At 50.7% G+C, this 21,640-nt stretch overlaps 1 protein-coding gene across 9 annotated transcripts; it reads left to right on the top strand.

Annotated features, from left to right (window-relative positions):
- The first annotated feature begins 206 nt into the window (after nucleotides 1-206).
- RPAP1 (RNA polymerase II associated protein 1) lies at nucleotides 207-18,100 on the top strand. Of its 9 annotated transcripts, XM_072738317.1 has the most exons (26): nucleotides 247-315; nucleotides 490-583; nucleotides 1,316-1,572; nucleotides 1,826-1,974; nucleotides 2,451-2,540; nucleotides 3,129-3,249; nucleotides 4,072-4,293; nucleotides 5,188-5,367; nucleotides 6,768-6,883; nucleotides 7,223-7,321; nucleotides 8,388-8,489; nucleotides 8,715-8,882; nucleotides 9,138-9,323; nucleotides 9,583-9,717; nucleotides 9,820-9,990; nucleotides 10,490-10,647; nucleotides 11,085-11,243; nucleotides 11,368-11,569; nucleotides 11,999-12,108; nucleotides 12,410-12,605; nucleotides 12,819-12,971; nucleotides 13,180-13,322; nucleotides 13,875-14,631; nucleotides 17,107-17,283; nucleotides 17,435-17,494; nucleotides 17,600-18,100. In XM_072738317.1, exons 3-26 carry the CDS (start codon nucleotides 1,392-1,394, stop codon nucleotides 17,747-17,749), a joined length of 4,185 nt encoding a protein of 1,394 aa, XP_072594418.1. In that variant the 5' UTR covers nucleotides 247-315; nucleotides 490-583; nucleotides 1,316-1,391; the 3' UTR covers nucleotides 17,750-18,100. The 9 variants fall into 9 exon arrangements, with proteins under 9 accessions (XP_072594417.1, XP_025854291.2, XP_072594422.1 ...); XM_072738316.1 differs by lacking the exon at nucleotides 490-583 and having other exon boundaries at nucleotides 207-315; XM_025998506.2 differs by having other exon boundaries at nucleotides 212-583.
- The last annotated feature ends 3,540 nt before the right edge of the window (nucleotides 18,101-21,640 follow it).

The following is a 21,640-nucleotide window of genomic DNA, read 5'->3' as shown; positions in this document are numbered from 1 at the left end:
CCCAGCGCAGGGGCACCCGGCTGGCTCAGTCGGAAGAGCTTTTGCGACTCTCCAGCTCCGGGTGGAGCTAGGGCCCTACGGAGGATATAGACTTTACTTAAATAAAAAAACTTGGAAAAAAAAAAGAAAAAAAAACTTGGAAAAAAAAAAAAGGGTGTGTGTGTGCGTCCTCGCGCTAAGCGAGCAAACCCCAGAGGGGTGGAGCCAGGCCGGGGAGAGGCGGGCTGGGGTGCGGGGCGGAAGCCCAGACCTGGTGACGGCGGAAGTCCGGCCCTTGCGGGGCAAGATGGCGGAGTCCAGGCGGTCCTAGGGCAGGTAGGGGGCTACGCTGGAGGGATGGACTTCAGGGTTCCCCGGCGCAGGGCTCTGCTCTAGGGTATCCAGTTCCTTTGTCGGAGCTTCCCAGAGTGTCTTTGCTTTGCACTGGAGTGGCCGCGGCCTCTTCGGTGTGGAGATCCCGACTACGGCCTTCCATCCGCGGGGCTGCAGGAGCTGAGACTCGGTGATTTCTCTGCTGATTCGGGTGGTCCAGAAATGTACGCGACCGCAGAGTCCTAGGGGCAGTTGTGGGGCTCGACGGAGTGTAAGTTTGGTACTTCTTTGGTGAAATTTATTCCCAAGTGTTTTACTCTCTTTGATGCGATTGTAAGAGATACTGTTTTCTTAATTTTTTCTGATTGTTCTTTTTGGTGGTGTATAAAAACACAGATGATTTTTATATGTTGATCTTTTTTAACGCAAGGTTGTTTTGTTTTGCTTTTGAATAATTTGAACATCTTTAGGCCAGGCATATTCTCTCAAGTTTGATACAGAGTCATTAGTCCCTGGTATGACATTCATCTGCCTGACTCCTTTTTTTTTTTTTTTTTTAAGATTTTATTTATTTATTCATGAGAGACACACACACAAAGAGAGAGAGAGAGGCAGAGACGCAGGCAGAGGGAGAAGCAGGCTCCATGCAGGGAGCCTGACGTGGGACTCGATCCTGGGTCTCCAGGAACATGCCCTGGGCTGAAGGCAGGCATTAAACCACTGAGCCACCCGGGCTGCCCTATCTGCCTGACTCCTGATGCCCTTTTTCTTAGGTTCCCTACAGTTGTTCCTGAGAATTTTTATCATCCACAGATTGTAAAGAACCTTAAGTTGGCAGTAAATATTGTTAGGCTGATGACATCCAGAAGGGGTAAATAGGAAATACCAGTAAGGTATGAATGAGAAGGAATGAGTTGATGTGAACCTAAGAAGTGTCTTCTCTGATGCACAATAAAGAATCAAGGTTCAATTGCAGAGGGCCCATCAACTTTATTGCTTATAGGGTTGAATGAGAGGGAATCCCCACACCCAAGCAGTGTTGGAAAGAATTGCACAAGAGAAGCAGCTGGCGTGTCAAGATGCTGTCGAGACCAAAGCCAGGCGAGTCAGAGGTGGATTTGCTGCGCTTCCAGAGTCAGTTTCTTGCAGCTGGTGCAGCTCCAGCAGTACAACTGGTGAAGAAGGGAAATAGGAGAGGTGGTGACACTAACCTGGACCAGCCTCTGCTGCAAGATCATCGGGATGTGGTGACACTGGACAGTGAGTGGCTGAGGAGGAGAGAGGGTATGGCCTCGGGATCCTCTCCCTCTTCCTGATATGGCTGGATTTTCCCCCTTCATTATTTCAGATACTGTGTAGCCTCTGTTGCTGCAGCCCCATTTTGCATGTGAAGAGACAGTGGTTCACAGAGTTTAAATATCTTGTCCAGAGTGACACAGCTTGGGCTGGGGCTTCGTAGCTGCCTTTCTTTGGTTTCCTCCTGCCCTCACTTCTGGTTTTTTTCCTTTTTCAGATCTCCCAGATTCGCCCCCAGCTTTGGTTCCTGCTCCTTCAAAGAGAGCTAGACCCAGCCCCGGCTGTCTCCCACCAGAACATGAGGACCCTGAAGAGAGGCTGAACAGGCATGATCAGCACATCACTGCTGTCCTGACAAAAATTATTGTGCGTATCACCCTGGTTGGGTGGGATGAGGCATCCTAGGCAGCAAGGATTTTGGTTGGGGGTGGTGAGCTGTATGAGTAGAGGGTGATTCAGAAAGGTGGGACTTAGGGGCGCCTGGGTGGTTCAGTCAGTTAAGCATCTACTTTCAGCTCAGGTCATGATCCCAGAGTCCTGGGGTAGAACCCTGCATTGCGCTCCCTGCTCCTCGAGGAGCCTGCTTCTCCCTTTCCCTATGCCACTCTCCCTGCTTGTGTTCTGTCAAATAAGTAAATAAAAATCTTTAAAAAAAAAAAAAAAGGTGGAACTTTATGCTCCTGCAGTCCATTTGGGGCTGTTTTAGAATCACTGTACTCAAAAAAGGAAGGTGGGTCCATGACTCCCTAGAGATTCTAGTCATACAGAATTGGGGCCAGTAGGATAGTGTCCAGCCTGGGGAAATCTTAATATCTTCACTCCTTTGTGCTTTGTTGCTGCAGGAACGAGATACAAGTTCAGTGACAGTGAATCTGCCTGTGCCCAGTGGTGTTGCTTTCCCTCCTGTGTTCCATCGCTCACAGGAGAGACAAGTAGGCAAAGTGCTTAGATGGTACTTGGGAGACATTAAGTGAGCCTCATAGTGCATCTTCCTCAGGCAGATAATCTGAATAATAAACAATTTTCTTGTTAAGGTAGCACTGTGCTAAACCTCGGTGGCTCAGGGGTTGAGCATCTGCCTTTGGCTCAGGGCGTGATCCCGGGGTCCCAGGATCAGGTCCCACATCAGGCTCCCCAAGGGGAGCTGCTTTTCCTTCTGCCTATGTCTCTGCCCACCTGACCCCCTTGTCTCATGAATAAATAAAACCCTAAAAAAAAAATCCTCATAACGACCATGTAAGATAGATATCATCATCCCCATTTTTCAGATGAGGAAACTGAGACTCTGAAAAGTTAAGTAAATTGTCCAACACCACATATCTAATAGAAGAGCCAGAAATCCAACCCAAATTTGTCAGATTTCCAGACCAGTCCTCCTATAGAGCCCTGCTTTTCTGAGGACTAGGGTTGTGATCCTTGGAGATTAAGCAAGTCCCTTTGTTCCAGTAGCCTTAGAGAAAAGAGGTTAAGAAGTGACCAGGGTAGTAGTAGTCACCTGGGTTTTCTTTTTTGTCTCATAGGGGAGGTCAGCAATATCTGGCAAGAGAAGCATCTTTGCCCAAGAAATTGCAGCAAAGAGAGCGTCTGAAGCCGAGGTTCCACCAGTTAGAGAAGTTGTGTCTTCCCTGGATCCACCAGAGGGTAAGCTGGGGTGGAAGAGGCTTGGGCAGGGCAGCCCCAGTGGCTTAGTGGCTTAACGCTGCCTTCAGCCCAGGGCCTGATCCTGGAGACCCAGGATCGAGTCCCATGTCCAGCTCCCTGCATGGAGCCTGCTTCTCCCTCTGCCTGTGTCTCTGCCTTTCTGCCTCTCTCTCCTTCTGTGTCTCTCCTAAATAAATAAAATTTAAAAAAATTAAAAAAAAAAGAAGAGGCTTGGGCTTGGCCTTTTTGTAATACATAATCGTAGAGTCACTTTGCGGTATATGTCTTCCCTACATCAAATATAAAGGCATATTTAGATGGCATTTGAGCCATCTAAAGAGGAATCTGTCCTTTATCCCCACTTACAGGATTGAGTTTGGGTGGCTTGGGTTTATATCTGGGTCTTAAGTACAGGGAGAATGCCGGCTGTTATGCTACCCTAGGAGAAAAGAAAGAGAGGTGTCTGGCAGAGACTGTAAAATAAAGATGAAGGCCAGGATTCCTTTAACAATGCAAAATATTAGCAAAAGAGCTAGGGACAGGCTTCTGGAGGCAGATGGCTGCCTGAACATCCAAGGGAAGAGTCAGAAAGTAGGATATTTCTTAGGGAAACATCCCTCAGAAAGGGGGAAAAAATGAGTGGAGAGGTCACCACCCAATCCAACCTGTTTATGTTATGGAGGGTAGGGGGGAGGTGTCTCCATGCTGTGCCTAGGAAATCTTTGGGGCCTCTGTCTGTCTCCAGGGCTAATAGGATTAGGGAAGAGGGCTAGAAGGCCCAGTTGGGATGAGGCGATGAAACTGATCATATACTTCTTCCAGGTGCTGTGTCCTGGAAGGCACTCGCACCCAGGGAGCAGGGCTGCCAGCTTCCATGGGGCAGCCCTGGCTTCCAGGGACCCCATCTGGTCACAGGGAAGGGGCTCAGGAGCCAGGATGCTGAGCAGGAAGCCCAGACCATCCATGAAGAGAACATAGCAAAACTGCAAGCCATGGCTCCTGAGGAGATCCTTCAGGAACAGCAGCGGTTGCTGGCTCAGCTCGGTACGGCATACCTGGCTTTCCTCCTGAGACTGGGCTGGGAAGGGACTGCTACTTGCTGATGAAAGCTTACTGTGCGTGCCAGGCATTTTGCTATTTGAATGCATTATTACATTCTGTCTTCAAACATTTCCTCTAAGGTAGGTAGTACTAACTTCATTTACTTATTAAAAAAACAAACAAACAGAGTCTCAGAACTTGAAAAAACTCTCCCCCAGGTCATATGGCTGGTAAGGAACACGGATGAGATGTAAACCCAGGTTTATCAGGTCTAACGGGCCCTGCTCTCAACCACTGTATTGTGTATGCTGTGCTAGTGTAGTGTATGCTAGATTATAGCTGGTGCTCTTTGGCACAGTTTTGAAATGTCCTGGTATAGCATGATATAGCAGAGGTATAGCATGCTAGAGCGTGCTATACCTCCTTCCTAGTTTCTGTTCACCAGAACAGTAGCACCAAGTCAATCTTTTCCAGACTGTGTATCTAGCATCTTCATAGAGCATACGTAGATTAGGTTTCAGTAAATATTTGTAAATAAGTCATCTAGAAGTGAGATAAATTGTTCCCCTAAATCCCTTCTCTTGGCCCCAGTCAGCATTTATTCATTTATTCCATAGCCCTTCTTTTGGACCTCTGACCTGGAGCCAAGCACAAGGATGGGCAGGAACCTGGGCGGGTCAGGGGACTGTGAAGAATGGAGAGGAGGGTGGGTGGGCACGTCCAAGTGACAGGTGTGGGTCATTAAATCCCCAAGAGCACCTAGGGTGCTCAGGCCAGGGGTGGGAAATGGCTTGTCCTGATCTTGGCACCAATAGGCAGAATTCAGCAGGTTTCAGGTCTACAGGAGGCTGGGGAGGATCTGCCACCACCCACTTTCCCTTCCATCCTCTCCTCTAGATCCCAGCTTGGTTGCCTTCTTGAGGTCTCGCAGCCGTACCCATGAGCAAGCAGGAGAGAAGGCCACAGAGGAGCAGAGGCCAGGAGGACACTCTGTTGAGGTCACCGGAGAGGAGCTCATTGTGCCAATTTCTGCAAAGGAGCCCAGACAGGAAGATGATCTGGATCCAGGAGCCCCAGGTTTGAAGGAAGGGGAGCATCTTTTGGAGAATAAAAGTAGAAGAAAGTATCCCTTCTCCTAGGCCTGGCAGATGGGAAAGAATCTTCTCTGTCCTTGGACATCTAACATTAATCTCCATTATTGTCTGGAAGTCAGTCTTCATTTGCTGATGTGTATGCTCTTCCTGTATGTTTCCTGTTTTCTTGTCCTGTTACTGCTCCTTCTCCCCCTTCCCTGATAAGCGACAGCAGGGTGTGATGGCTGACCCCTCCCCCAGCAGATCATGTCCATCTTGCCTCTGCAGTAGCTGTGCCTGCTCTGGCTCTGTCCATCCTACAGTTTTCTGCCTCTGCTGTCCATGTTGAGGGGAAGATGGCAGGGCCAAGGCCATGGGAGAAGAGTCTGACACAGGTCTTAACGAACATGCCAGACTTCAAGCAGAGAGGCCAGTGGGAGCACTCATTTCCCAGGACCGGGATTATTTTATTAGTGATTAACAAAAGAAATCGAATTATGAAAGCCAGGAACCTCCTGCCCTTCAGTGAGCTCTGGGCCAGCTGAGCAGGTCCGGTGGGGATTATGGGAGAAGAAGGAGGATGTCTGGGGTGTGTGTTTACGTATCTTGGCCCCACAGAAGCAGGATGGCTGCTTCTCATTGCTTCACTCCCCTGCTTCTTCTTCTTCTTTTTTTTTTTTTTAAGATTTATTTATTTATTCATTCAGAGAGAGCGAGAGAGAGGCAGAGACACAGGCAGAGGGAGAAGCAGGCTCCATGCAGGAAGCCCGATGTGGGACTCGATCCCGGGTCTCCAGGATCACACCCCGGGCTGCAGGCGGCGCTAAACCGCTGCGCCACCAGGGCTACCCCACTCTCCTGCCTCTTTAGGAGGTCAGTACTAGGGACGCCTGGGTGCCTCAGCGGTTGAGCATCTGCCTTTGGCTCAGGGAGTGATCCTGGAGTTCCAGGATCGAGTCCCACATCAGGCTCCTTGGGGAGCCTCCCTGCTTCTCCCTCTTCCTCTATGTGTCTCATGAATAAATAAATAAATCTTAAAAAAAAAAAAAAAAAAAGTACTGTCTCCACAGTATAGACAGTGGAGAACTGTGTTTACCCTGATATATATGGTCCTCTCTTCCTCGTCTGCCACCTCTCTCCTTTTCTTTACCTCCTCCTCTTGCCCCTCTCAGCGAATACTTGGGGTCAGCAACAGGCTAGAGCCCAGGACTAGGTGTGTTCCGCCATATCGGAAATATTTGCCCAGAGTCCAGAGTGGCTGTGCCACTTAGATATAGCCAAAGGCACAGGCTGCTAGACCCTTGAACAGAGGTAGGTGTGGCAGCTGCAGGGTCACATCTGGGACCCCTTTGGGTCAGTGAGCTGAGCTCCTTAGGGAATACTACTCTGCTTCCATCTTCCCAGCTCTGGCGCTGCCTGTGAACCCCCACAAAGAATGGGTGCACATGGACACCGTGGAGCTGGAGAAGCTCCACTGGACCCAGGATCTGCCTCCACTCCGGAGGCAGCGGACGCAGGAGGTGAGGAGGGCCAGCTGGCCTACAAGGGGTGGAGTGGGCTGGGAGTGGCCACAGAAGCTCTACCCACCCCCAGAGCCAGCATCACTTTCCATGCCCCCCTTTTCTCATTCTCCCATGCTCCTACACCTGAACACAGACCCCTTTCTTCCCTGGAGCTTGAGAAACATTTCTCCTTTGTGCTTTTCCTCCTCTCGCATCACCCTGCCTGGCCCCTGGCCGGGGAGTTCCATTTCCACTCAGGGGTAGAGTCAGGACTGGAGGCCTGGGATAAAAGGTGAGGAGTAGGTGTAGGGAAGTTGCTGTGTTCCCAGCCTATAGACTTCTTTTTCTTCCCATTAGAGGATGCAGGCCCGATTTAGTCTTCAGGGAGAGCTGCTGGCCCCTGATGTGGACCTGCCCACCCATCTGGGCCTGCACCACCATGGAGAAGAAGCAGAGGTGAGGCACGGGGCCCAGTGAGGACTGGGCAGCTCTCAGCAAGTGCTTTTTTTTTTTTTTTTTTTTTTTTTAAAGATTTTATTTATTTATTCTTGAGAGACACAGAGAGAGAGAGAGGCAGAGACATAGGCAGAGGGGAAAGCAGGCTCCATACAGGAAGCCTGATGTGGGACTCGATCCCGGGTCTCCAGGATCACACCCCGGGCTGCAGGCGGCGCTAAACCGCTGCACCACCGGGGCTGCCCTCAGCAAGTGCTTTTATCTGCCATGTGGAAGAGGCCTCTGGTCAGCTGCCTTGGACCTTCTGTGTATCCTGTTCTATTTTCCTGGCTTTGCTCTCCATAGGTTCTTAGGCTCAAAATGTTTCTCCTTGTTCCTTCACATTCCAGTCACTTGCCTGGACTTGACATTTTTATGTCTGTCACCTCCCCTGATGCTTTCTAGAAAAGAGCCCTGCTCCCTCTTACCTATTAAGTCACCACATCTTCCACTCCCTCAGCCATGCCATCCGTCCCTCATGAGGCTGCCATCCTCATTCCCTCTGGCCCAGCCTAGGCAATGCCCTGCCTTGGAAAGTTTCCTGGCTCCCTTCTGCTCACAGAATAGTCTTGGCTCCTTAGCCTGCTGAGACAGCCCTGCTGATCCTACAGCTCTTCCTTCTCACTCTTGCTGCACCTTTGTGGTGCCCTCTCCCACATACCCTGGGGGCTCGGGGACCTCCAGGCTCACTCAGTTCTTCAGGCCATGGAAGCTCTGCCCACCCACTGAGATCACGTCCCTTCTCCATGTCCCCCTTTTCTTTCTCTCCTATTATCCTCTTGCAAGTTGAACACTGATTACTGCATTCCTCCCTGTCTGCTTTATGCCATGGTTACTGTGTGCAAATCTTAATCTTCGTTACCAGTTTGACAGTCCATGGAGAGGAGAGGCAAGAGATACCACTTGCTTAACTTTGTCCTCCCTTTGACAACTAGCTCAGTGCCTGGAATAATCGGGGTTTCTGTGGATTGGTTGGGGGATGCCACCCTGTGTCTTGGCTCCTTCTGATTTCTTGTCCCTGCTCCAGAGAGCAGGATACTCCCTACAGGAGCTATTCCACCTGACACGCAGCCAGGTGTCCCAGCAGAGAGCACTAGCGCTGCATGTGTTGGCCCAGGTCATCAGCAGGGTGAGTGGACTGCTGGCCTGGCCTTGCCTGCCCCTGTGCCTCGCCAGCCCCCTGCCCCCACCTTAGACTTCCCCACCTCCTATCGTTTTTGTTCCAGCCCAGTAGCCCATACACCAACTATCTCTGGGGTAGATGGGGAATGGGACAGACCCAAGGTCATAGGTGGGCAAGTGAAGGGTTTAGTAACTTCAACATCTTCAGCAAGGTTTTATCCTGCCCCCCAAGGCCCAGGCTGGTGAGTTTGGGGACCGGCTAGTGGGCAGTGTCTTTCGCCTCCTTTTGGATGCTGGTTTCCTCTTCCTGCTGCGCTTCTCCCTGGATGACAGAGTGGATGGGGTCATTGCAGCCGCCATCCGGGCGCTTCGGGCTCTGCTGGTGGCTCCCGGAGATGAGGTAGGCAGGGATAGGAATGGGGCTTTGAGGCATCAGGGTCCTTACTCCTGTTGCTGGGCATGCCCCTACTGCACAGGCTTTGCCAGGGAGAGCAGAAAATGGGCTGGCAGCATCACCATCTTTTCCTAAGGGCCCCAAAGCCCAGCAGCCTTCCCTTTCTGTTCTTGGCAGGTGGCTTCTGCTGACTACTCCTAGACCTTTTTCCGGACCTGACTCCTTCCTCTTTTTGCCATCTCCTTCCCTTCCCTATGGCAGGAGCTCCTCGACACCACCTTCTCCTGGTACCACGGAGCTTTGGTGTTCCCTCTGATGCCCAGCCAGGAAGACAAGGAGGACGATGAGGATGAAGATGAAGAGCCTCCAGCAGAGAAAGCAAAAAGGAAGAGCCCTGAGAAAGGAAACCAGCCTCCATCTGATCTGGCTCGACGTGACGTCATCAAGGTAAAGGTGCTGGGGCAGCTTTAGGGAGGGGGTGGGGGACACAGAGAATCCCAAGCAGGCTCCACACCCAGTGCTAAGCCCAGTGTGGGGCTGTCTCACAACTCTGAGATCATGACCTGAGCCAAAATCGAGAGTCAGATGCTCAACTGACTAAGGCACCTCGGCACCCTCATAGGGCAAGCCCATCTTAGGCAAGAAGGGTCATCAAGGTTTGGGGCCCAGCTGCATTTGGCACCAGGTTTATCCTTCTGATCACCAGGGGCTTCTGGCTACCAATCTGCTGCCTCGGCTACGCTACGTGCTAGAGGTAACCTGCCCAGCACCTTCTGTGGTCCTTGACATCCTGGCTGTGCTCATCCGTCTGGCCCGGCATTCCCTGGAGTCAGCCACAAGGGTGAGAAAGAGAAGAGAAGGAGACAAAGAATAGGCAAAGAGCCTAGCTGGGTCTGAGCCTGACCCTCGGCCTCCCCACCTCCCTTTTCTTCCTGTCCCTCAGGTCCTAGAGTGTCCTCGGCTAATAGAGACTGTGGTACGAGAGTTCCTGCCTACCAACTGGTCTCCTGTGGGAGTGGGGCCTGCCCCCAGTCTACACAAAGTGCCCTGTGCCACTGCCATGAAACTACTTCGTGTCCTGGCCTCGGCTGGTAGGAATATTGCTGCCCGGCTGGTGAGCAGGACAAAGGGCAAGGGATGAGGGACTTAAGACAGGGCTGGGTTGAAGGCTAAGCATGGCCTCTGGACTCTGGGTAACCAGCTCATGCCATCTTCCTCTTCATCTCTGATCCGGTTGCTTAGAAATGCAACAGAAACCACAAGCCAGGAGCCTAATCACCTGGAGTCTAGTGGATCCTATAGGCCTACTGTGCTTTCGTTACCTGAAGGGAGGGCTCCCTCTTCCCTGGATCCAGACCAGAAGAGCCACATATAGATGGGCAGCCATCACCCCTAGCCTGGTAGCCCTAGAAAGGGAGCCTAGTAAGTGCTTGCTAAAAAGACAGAGGAGGAGTGATGGATGAGGTAGTTTCATCTTGGCCCAAAGCTAAGACCCCATGGCCTGAGAGGGGCCTGGAACAGGGCTGAATTGAGCTGTGGTCATAATAAGAGACCCTGAGGCCACTTGGGCCCCCAGCTAAATGTGATGCCCAGACTGCTCTCTTCACCCTCAGCTGAGCGGCTTTGACCTCCGGAGTCGCCTGTGCCGCTTTATAGCAGAGGCTCCCCAGGAAATGGCCTTGCTCCCAGAGGAAGCTGAGATGATGAGCACTGAGTCCTTCCGTCTGTGGGCTGTGGCTGCCTCCTACGGCCAGGGTGGTGACCTTTACAGGTGAGGAGAGCTGGACTGGCCTGGATCCCTCCAGTTCTGCACTCTGGCCACATCTGATAACAGCCTTGCTCAAGGTGTCGAGCTCAGAGGGAAGCTAAGGAGGAGAGGATTCTGGGAAGAATGAAGAGAGCTTGGGGGCCAGGGGGCCAGTAGAACAAAGCTGAATTAGCCACATTCTGTGCACAGCAGCCTTAGTAGCTTGGTGAAATCAGATTTAAATCCCTGTTGGGAGGAAACCTGGAAGGTCTACCTCCTTCCTTTCAGCCCCCAGCCTGCCTTTTCTCTGAAGCCTTCCAGGAGTGCCCATCCCTGGGGCCTCTCCCTCCCAAGCCTCCTTAACCAAACTACAGATCCGTGGGGCAGCACCCTGGCTTGTGTCTTCTGTCTCCATGTCCAATGTCTTTGTATGCTGAAAGACTGGGATTGTTCTCCCCCAGGGAGCTGTACCCAGTGCTGATGCGGGCCCTGCAGTCTGTGCCAGAGGAGCTCAGCACCCAGCCCCCTCAGCCCCTGTCTGTACAGCGGATAGCCGCCTTGCTCACTCTCCTCACCCGGCTGACCCTGGCAACCAGCAGCACTGCCCCTGAGCCCAGCAGGTAGGTCATAGCTCTGAGCTCCAGAACAGGCAGCAGCACTCCTCCAGAGGAAAAGGGTAGTAGAGCTTATGGGAGAGTCGAGGCGGCTGGACCTTCATTGTGACCCCTTTTGGCATTCCTGTAGTGACTGTGCTGAGGCCAGTCTGTCGGCCACCCCTTCCTCCATCACTTGGACACAGGTGTCTGGGCTCCAGCCTCTTGTGGAGCCCTGTCTCAGACAGACCTTGAAGTTGCTGCCAAGACCCGAGATGTGGCATGCCCTGGGCCCAGTGCCCACTGCCTGCCTGCTCTTCCTGGATGCATACTACCAGGCCTGGAGCCAGCAGGTGAGTGTCGCTTGCCTGCCTTCCTCTGTCCCCTGGGTGCCTGCCTCTATCTTGACACACCACCCTCTACCTCCTTTTCTGTTTCCACCTCCCCACCCTACCTCCCCATTCCACTTTTTCCTGCTCTCCACCTTTCCCCCCCTTCTCTCTCCCCCCCCCCCCCCATATCCATTGGAGCTGCCAAGGAGCTGTATTGGTGGGGACAGAGAACCCCAGACAACAGTATTGTCTCCCTGGAGCCTTCATACTCTGAGGATAGTGGATGTCAGGGCAACCTTGGAGTCTTTTCTCTCTCCAGAGGGTCAGAGGGCAGAAACCTCCAAACACTGACTCTTGGGCTCTTAGAGTAATGGGCTTAGCCTGGGGACACCATGTCTAGGAGAATGGGTATCTTGGGCTGTCAGCTCAGTGAACCCCTTGGTCCTCCAGCCAAATCTGTGCTCAGAGGATTGGCTTCAGGATATGGAGCGTCTGTCAGAGGACCTGCTGCTACCCCTGCTGCGCACACCCTCTCTGGGCAGCCTGTGGGATTCTCTTGGGTATGTACTCTGTGTGTGTACAGTGTGTGTGTATGGTTGGGAGGGTGGGGGCAGTGGGAAGGAAGTAGCTTCTCTCCCTGTGGGACTCCTAGGTCTAGCTCCTTGTTCCATCCCAAGTAGGACCTGTCAGCTGGAAGGAAGCCTAAATCCCTAGCAGGCAGCATGTGAGGGCTCTGAGGAATGTGGGTACTGGTCCACACAGCCAGGCCCCTGCTGGCCCTGGTCACAGCCCAGGCAACTCTTTTCCAGCCCAGCACCCATCAGGCCAGAGTCCCCCTGAGCTTCTTCATTCTGCCTCCAGGTGCTGCTCCCCTCTCTGCAACCCACAATTCTGTGCTCCGGCCCCTGAAGCCGTCCCCAGCCTCGTGTCACTGGGCAGTGCAGGAGGCCGCCCCTCTCTCTGGCTGCCTGGCTCAGCCTCACCCTTCCCGTTCCTCACGGCCCTTCTCTCTCTTTTCAACACCTTGGCCCGGATCCACAAGGGGCTATGTGACCAGGTGAGACCTAGGCACCTGGTTAGGGGTCAGGTAAGGGAGGGGGGACGTGGAGGGGCAAGATGGGAGGAGTCAGAAAGAAAGGGTAAGGGTACTACTAGGGGAAGGGAGGCCTCCTGCCAGCACCTGTTTCTGTGAGTTTGTCTAGGCAGCCACCTGAGGAACCCCAGGAAAGATCAGTCACTTTTAGATCTGAACAAGTTTGCTTTTCTTCAGCTGGCCACCATATTGGCTACCCCAGGACTCCAGAACTACTTCCTCCAATGTTTGGCTCCTGTGGCTGCCCCATTCCTCACACCCTTCTCTGCGTGGGCCTTGTGCCATGAGTACCACCTGCAGTACCTGGCACTCATCCTGGCCCAGAGAGTGGTAGGTGCACCCCAGCCTCCCATACCTCTGTCCACTCTCCTCACCCTCCCCCATTAACTCTACCCAGCGTCTGGCAGTCCATGCAGTTCCTACTTTGCTCTAGACATGCCCAGGATCTGTGCATCTGTCTTCTTTGCATCCTCACTTCTCTCTGCTCTGTCCCCTCTCACACACCCACCCCCCGCTCCAATCCCTTCTCTGTTCATAGGCAACAGTTCAGCCAGCCCTGGTCATCAATGCTGCCCTTCATCATAGTATGGTCTTGGCCCTGCTGAGCCGATTGCTGCCCGGAAGTGAGCACCTTGCCCACGAGCTCCTGCTGAGCTGTGTATTCCGACTGGAGTTCCTCCCGTGAGTCCAGGGTTGGTGACATCAGCTCAGCCCTTTGAGGGGCAACTGTGGCTGTTGATGGAGGAGCCCTGAATTTGGAGTCAGGAGACCTGGGTTTAATCCCCTCTCTTCCATGGATTATGCTTTACCTGTCAGAGTTTCATTTCTCATCAGTAAAGCAGGGATGAAGACACCCACACTAGAGAATTATGAGACTTCAGTGTGGCCAGAAACTAGCCCTACACACATAACACCTAATGGGGACTGGGTGCTTACTCTGTACCTGGTGGCTTCAGGATTTGTGTTCTGTTTTCCCTGTACTATGAGATAGGCATTGTTGTTATTCCCAGTTTACTATGAGGAAACAGGCACGAGAAGCCCCATCAGCCTGCCCCTAGGCAGCTGACTCTAGTGTCTACCCTCTTTGCTGCACACACTACATAGAAAGTGATTAGGGGAACAGGGAAGAGCACAATTGGACCTAGGAACTTCTGGGAAGCCCTGGAGCACCAGCATGGTGTTTAGAGGGTTTTGGTTCAAGTGCTCATTTTTGGCTTTTGGGTTTTGTTGCAGGGAAAGAGCATCAGGGGGTCTGGAGGCCGCCAACTTCTCTGACCGGCTGTCCTTAGGGAGCGGCAAGGACTCTGGGTGTGGGCGAGGGGCTCTGCTGGCTCAGGCTTGCCAGGACCTCCCCAGCATCCGCAACTGCTACGTGACCCACTGCCCACTGGCCCGAGCCAGCCTGCTAGCCTCTCAGGCCTGGTACCGAGGGGAGCTGTGGCGAGTCCCAACCCTGCTGCTCCCTGTGCCTAAGGAGCCACTGCTGCCTACTGACTGGCCTTTCCTGCCACTGATCCACCTCTACCACCAGGCCTCAGACACTCCCTCGGGGCTCCCTCCTGCTGACACCATAAGCACGGCTCTGCGGGCCCTGCAGTGGGTGCTGGTCTTGGAGAGCTGGCGCCCCCAGGCCCTCTGGGCTGTACCTCCTGCTGCCCGCTTGGCACGGCTCATGTGTGTGTTCCTGGTGGACGGTGAACTCTTCCGGGAGACCCCAATACAACATCTGGTGGCAGCCCTCCTGGCCCGGCTCTGCCAGCCTAAAGTCCTGCCAGACCTCAGGCTGGATTGCCCTCTTCCCGGCCTTGCATCTTTCCCTGACCTCTATGCCAACTTCCTGGAGCATTTTGAGGCTGTCTCTTATGGGGACCACCTCTTTGGAGCTCTGGTTCTCCTTCCCCTGCAGCGTCGGTTCAGCGTCACTTTGCGCCTCGCCCTTTTTGGGGAGCATGTGGGAGCCCTGCGAGCTCTGGGCCTGCCTTTGACCCAGGTACTTTGTCAGCAGAGCCTACCATGGCTTTCTGGTACTGGGCCTGAGGGGCAGTGAATTAAGAGAATCCACTGAAAGGGTTTAACAGAGTACCTGGCATATAGTATACATTGGTTATTATTAACAAGCCATGACTCATTGCTCAGTGCTACAGTCTAAATAAGAGACATACTAAAAACCAACATAGTTCTAAGTTATTCATATTTTAAGTGTTAGGGCAGGATTCAGAAAAGGGAAAGACCAAAATGGGCTTACCATAGGGAGAAGGCTTTGGGGAAGAGGTAGGGATTGACTTGGGTACTGAAGGTTAGGTAGAATTTGATTGTGAGGATGAAGGACGGATTGTACACACTAATGGTGGGACACCATCAGCAAAAGCTTGGAGGGAGGAAGGATTATAACAGGGTGGGAAGAGAGAGTTTAGAACAGATTTCAGTTTAGGAACTTGTTGGAAACAGGGTAATAAAGTCTTACAAGGCCTCAAAAATCAGGCTAAAGGATTAAACTTACAAGCTGTAGAGAATTACTATTTTTTAAGGTTTTTTTTAATTTTCATTATAACTGTTTCATTATAACTTATTTTTATTTATCTATCTATCTATTTATTTATTTATTTATTTATTTTTATGATAGTCACACACACAGAGAGAGAGAGAGAGGCAGAGACATAGGCAGAGAGAGAAGCAGGCTCCATGTACCGGGAGCCTGACGTGGGATTCGATCCTGGGTCTTTAGGATCGCGCCCTGGGCCAAAGGCAGGCGCTAAACTGCTGCGCCACCCAGGGATCCCCATTATAACTTATTTTTATGTTCATTATAATTTTAAGTAAACTTAAAGTATAAATATTTTAATAAATACATTTAGCATGTATATAAAATACATAGAGAACTAAAAAATATGTAAAATATTTTTAAAAATTAAAAAGAACAGGGGCACTTGGGTAGCATAGTTGGTTAAGTGTCTGCCTTCAGCTCAGGTCATGATCATCTCAGGGTCCTGGGATCCAGGCCCTAGTTGGGCTCCCTCTTCATTGGGGAGTCTGCTTCTCCCTCTCCCCACTGCTTGTGCACTCTCTCTCTCTCTCTCTCAAATAAATAAAATCTTAAAAAAAAAAAAAAAAACTATGGTCATCCATAATCCCACTGCCCAGTAGTAACTGTTTTGATTTTGATTTATTTTCTTTTTTAGTCTTTATATGTGCATATATATATTTTTATAAAATTGAGATCCCTTCATAATGTTTTCTTCATTTAATGTATGATAAACTTTTTTCAATCATTAAATATTCTAAGAAATCAACATTTTTTATTACATTATCATCCATTGTATAGGTGCATCCTTTTCTCAGAACCCCTTGGTGGGCATGAAAATTGTTTCTAATTTTTTGCTATATGAAGTAACACTATGATAAACACCACTGGATATAAACTTTATCTCTTTCGTAATCTTTTTTTAGAGATTTTATATTTTAAAGTAGTCTCTACACCCAGCATGGGCTTGAACTCACAACCCCAAAATCAAGGGTTGCATGCTGTACTGAGCCAGCCAGGTGCCCCTCTCATAATCATTTCTGCATGGAATTAGGAGTGATTTTCTTTTCTTTCTTTTCTTTTTTTAAGGTTTTATTTATTCGTGAGAGACAGGCAGAGACACAGGCAGAGGGAGAAGCAGGCTCCATGCAGGAAGCCCGATATGGGATTTGAAGCCAAGACTCCAGGATCACGTCCTGGGCTGAAGGCAGGCACTAAATTGCTGAGCCACCCAGGCATCCAGAGTGATTTTTCTTATAGAGTTACTGGTCCGAAGAAAATGAACTTTTGGAAGGTTTCATAATATGGAGCAGTTGAATGTGACTTTTTTCAGACTTTTTAATTTGGGCAGCCCGGGTGGCTCAGTGGTTTAGCGCTGTCTTCAGCCCAGGGCCTGATCCTGGAGACCTGGGATCGAGTCCCATGTCAGGCTCCTTGCATGGGACCTGCCTCTCTTTCTGTCTCTGTCTCTCATGAATAAATAAAATCTAAAAAAAAAAAAAAAAAGACTTTTTAATTTATTTATTCATGACTGAGGCAGAGACATAGGCAGAGGGAGAAGCAGGCTCCCTGCAGGGAGCCTGCTGGGGGACTGGATCCCAGAATCCTGGGATCACGGGGATCATGACCTGAGCCGAAGGCAGACGCTCAAGCACTATGCAACCCAGGTGCTCCTGAATGTGAAATTTTGAAAGTTTTTATTTTAAGGCACATAAACAAGTAGTGGTGGGCAGTAGAAATTGACTACTGCTTCCCAGTTTCTCCTGCTTCCAGCTCTTTTGTCTTTAACCTCAATCCTTGTGATAGACAGGAATGGATGGTCTGTCCAAGACCTTCTCTTTCCCCTCACAATATGGTTCAGGTGACTATCAAGCACCCACCCTGTTGTCCCATGATACACATTCCCACCCTCACCCTCAGCATGTCTCATTCGCCCTGTCACAGTTGCCTGTGTCCTTGGAATGCTATACGGAGCCTCCTGAAGACAACCTGGTCCTTCTTCAGCTCTACTTCCGGACCCTGGTTACTGGTGTGCTCTGTCCACGTTGGTGCCCTGTGATGTATGCTGTGGCGGTGGCCCATGTCAACAGCTTCATCTTCTCCCAGGACCCAAAGAGCTCAGTAAGTTACATCCCCATCTCCAAAGGCATGCTGCGAGACTGCGATTGAGCTGCCTCCAGGTCAGCTGGGGAGGAGATGAGAGCCAGTGAGGCTAGTGATGGGTATCAGCCGTCAACCCAGTGCCATCTTTTCCTCTGTGTTCTGCCTCTAGGATGAGGTAAAGGCTGCCCGCAGGAGCCTGCTACAGAAAACTTGGCTGCTGGCAGATGAGGTAGGGGGGCAGCACATCCTGGAGGGTGGGAAAATAGGTCTTGGGGGACGGAGATCTCAACAGGATGTTAGTACCTACTTGATAAAATTTCTTCCCTTTTTGCAGGGTCTCCGGCAGCACCTTCTCCACTATAAACTCCCTAATTCTGCCCTCCCAGAAGGCTTTGAACTATATCCCCAGTTGCCCCCTCTGCGTCAGCAGTACCTCCAGGGACTGACCTCAGGGATGCTCCAAAATGGGCTATCAGAGGCCTAGTATAGTTGCTACAGATAAAGACATGGATACATTCTCCTGGGGTTCACCAACATGTGCCTGGCCAGACAAAAGGATTTTGTTTCCTAAGGGTGAACAGGAGACCAAGGAGTAGGAGGCTTGCCGTTTGAGTTTTTTTGGAGCAGGGTGAGCCCTACCATTATGTTCTGATGTCTGAAGCCCAGGATCTGGGCCTTTTGAGGGTCTGTATTGGGAGTGAATGGTAACATAACTATTTACCCCTCTTTTGGGGACAAAATGGACTATGTACATCTCTCCTCCTCCTCCTGCTCCAGACCAGGATATATGAATGCTACAGATTTGTACAGAAATAAATTTTTTTTATTATTATTATTTCCTGGTAACCTGATTTGGACTGATTTAAGACATGGTGGTGGGGATCCCTGGGTGGCGCAGCGGTTTGGCGCCTGCCTTTGGCCCAGGGCGCGATCCTGGAGACCCGGGATCGAATCCCACATTGGGCTCCCGGTGCATGGAGCCTGCTTCTCCCTCTGCCTGTGTCTCTGCCTCTCTGTGTGTGTGTGTGTGTGACTATCATAAAAAAAAAAAGACATGGTGGTTTAGGATTGTATGGAGGGATGGATTATCCCACTGGAGAAGCAGGACTTCTGTGAGAAACAGGAGAAGTAAGAACTGAGTCCACATCTGGGACAATTAACATGTGGGTCCCAGTTCTGGAGCAGAGCCAGGCCAGAGTGATGCTCTTGGGAAGGAGTATTGCTGAAAGGACTCTCAAGGAGTCCACTTGGAGTATAAGCATCCTTAGGTCAACGTCTTGTCTTATGGTCCATTAACTGCTATCCTGAGGTACAAAGAAACCAAAAATCAGACTGTGTAGCAGCTGTTTCAGCTCTTTGGGCTGCTGTAACAATACCATAGACTGAGTGGCTTATGAACAACAAATTTATTTCTAACAGCTCTGGAGGCTGGGAAGTCCAAGCTCAAGGTGCTGGCACTGTTGGTCTCCAGTGAGGGCCCACTTTCTGGTTCCTAGACAGCCCTCACATGGTTGAAGGGACATGGGAGCTCTCTGGGGTTTTATAAAGACACCCACCCTGGGGCACCTGGGTGGCTCAGTGGATTAAGCATCTGCCTTCGGCTCGAGTCATGATCCCAGGGTTCTGGAATCAAGCCTCATGTCCAGCTCCTGACTCAGTGGGGAATCTGCTTCTCCCTCTCCCTCTGCCACTCTCTGTGCTTCTTCTCTCTCTCTTTCTTTCTCAAATAAAATCTTAAAAAAAAAAAAAAAAAAAAGAGACACTAACCACATTCTACCTATGAGGGTGGAGCCCTCGCGACCTAATCACTTTCCAGAGGACTTACCTCCAGATATCCTCACATTGGATATTAGAGTTCAGCATAAGACCTTGGCTGGGGGCAGGAGGCAGGTAGGGGGAATAGGTCACAAACATTCAGTCTCTAGCACTGTCCTACAACCCCCTCCATTGTGGACTTCAGTAGTGGTAGGTGAGGCTGGGAAGGAGTGGATCAAACCATGAACTCTGGTTCATCTCTTTTGGTAGAGTTTTTTTTTTTTTTTTTTTTTTATTTATTTATTTATGATAGTCACAGAGAGAGAGAGGCAGAGACATAGGCAGAGGGAGAAGCAGGCTCCATGCACCGGGAGCCCGACGTGGGATTCGATCCCGGGTCTCCAGGATCGCGCCCTGGGCCAAAGGCAGGCGCTAAACCGCTGCGCCACCCAGGCTTCCCTTGGTAGAGTTTTTAATGTTCTTTTGTATAAATTCTGACTCTTAAGCTCTTACAGTGTCATTTTCTGTGTGGAATTACCTGTGTTTATAGGTCATCAGAATGAGTACAGTGTGCCCTGCCAGTAGGTAGAGAGAACCCGCTTGCCATAAATGGAGCTACTGAACACAGAGTTATACAGGAGGTTTTCTAAGCAACTACTGCATCTGCAAACAGCAGTAGTTCCCAAACTTATGTGACAAAAATCACCTGGAGAGTGTTAAAACAATTCGCTAGGCCCTTCACCAGTTTTTCTGATTCAGTAAACCTAGGGTGAAACCCAAGTATTTGCATCTGTAACAGGTTTCCAGGTGGTGCTGAGGCTGCTGTCCAAGCCCAAACACATGTTGAGAACCACTTTTTTTTTTTTGAGAACCACTTCTTATTGGCTTATTGGAACCTTACCAAGTAAATTCTGTGACCTCACAGTGGGAATACCTAGAGAGTTAAATAGAGCATGGGTACTAGAGTGCTACAAAATCATTGTAGCATCTTTATCTAGCACTATATTCTCAGAGACAACCAAATAGCTAACTACTATCACTTCTTTTTTTTCTAGTGCTTTATATTAAACATAGGCCTCAGCCTTTAAAATTAGTATTAACTATTATTAGTAGTATTTAAAAATAGTATTTTGGGCAAAAGAATAAGGAAGACACAAAACCAACTGAAGACTGAGTGACCTTCACAGTTATAGGGTCCCTTGTGGTTTGCAGAGCAATTCCCCTGCATATGATTTTATAGGTGGTGGGGAAACTGTCTCAGAGCAGTGTGACCTGTGTACCATCACCTGTTGACTAGAAATGCTAGTACTAGCACTTAGATCTTTGACATCAGGATCCAGGCTTTCACCCCATCACAGTAAGAAATTGTGCAGAGTTAAAACAGACAGTGGAGGGCACCTAGGTGGTGCAATCGGTTAAGCATCTGCCTTTGGCTCAGGTCATGATCCCAGGGACTGGGGATCAAGTCCCTCATCGGGCTCCCTGCTCAGTGGGAAGTCTGCTTCCCCCCTGCTCCTGCTCTTGCTCTCGCGTGCGTGCGCTCTCTCTCTCTCTCTCTCTCTCTCTCTCAAATAAAATCCTTAAAAACCAAAACACAAAAAAACCCATGGCTCAGTTGGTTGGGCATGGCTCAGGTCATGACCCACGTCAGGCTCTCTGCTCCAGGGGAGCCTGCCTCTCCCTCTCCCTCTGCCTACTGTCCCCCTGCTTGTGCTCTGTCAAATAAATAAAACCCCCCACACAATGGAGATATATGAGGTAAACCTAGAGACCCATGTTTCTGAGGGTATCTGGAGGTTCAGCCTTTCAGTCACAAAGGTACTGAAAAGACACAAGTAATGCCAAGTAATGATACCTTGCTTGGGGCAGTTTAAAGAGGGCTTCCTGGGACACCTAGGTGGTTCTGCTGGTTAACTGCTGCCTTCTGAGGTCCTAGAATTGAGCCCCACATCAGGCTCCCTGTTCAGCATGGGGGTCCACCTCTCCCTCCCCCTCTGCCCATCCTCACTGCCTGTGTTCCCCTCTCAAATAAATAAAATCTTAAAAAAAAAAAAAAAAAGCATTTCCTATATGTGCACACCCTTCCTATACCAGCACACCCACACCTTACCACCAATAGAGCACTCACCCCACTGCTCCTGATGTGAGAGAGCTAGAAAGCCCTAGAAGCCTGGGCAGGGTATCTAGGGTATGGCTTGCCATTTTTTTCACTCCTGCCTCAAAAGGGGCACTTCCTCCCCTACCTTGTACCCACCCTATCATCTGAGGCAGCCAGCAGCCGACCCAACGGATCCAGACAGAGGACCCTTGGAGGGAGGGATGCTTGCAAGCCTCTTCCAGGAAGCCTAGGGACCTTGCTGCCCACATGCCCTTCCCTTCCCTCCCTCAGCATCCCGGGGTCTGAGGTGGGAGTGGCCAGGTCGCTTTAGGACTGGCAGTGTCTAGTAAGCGGCTGGACCTTGCTATAAGGGCAGTCAGGCTGGAGTGACAAGGTCTGAGTCCACAACCCTGGCTGTGGCAGGCTGAACAAGCCATGGGCTGCTCCAGCTGGCGGCTGCTGTGGCTTGGATGGGTGGGTAAGTACCTCCTGTTGGTCCAGGAACCACCCGTTTAGAGGTAT

The sequence above is a fragment of the Vulpes vulpes genome, chromosome 15 (genome assembly GCF_048418805.1).
Source record: "Vulpes vulpes isolate BD-2025 chromosome 15, VulVul3, whole genome shotgun sequence".
Classification (NCBI taxonomy): Eukaryota; Metazoa; Chordata; class Mammalia; order Carnivora; family Canidae; genus Vulpes; species Vulpes vulpes.
The sequence above is the reverse complement of the archived record's forward strand: the minus strand, read 5'-3'. Positions and strand labels throughout refer to the sequence as shown.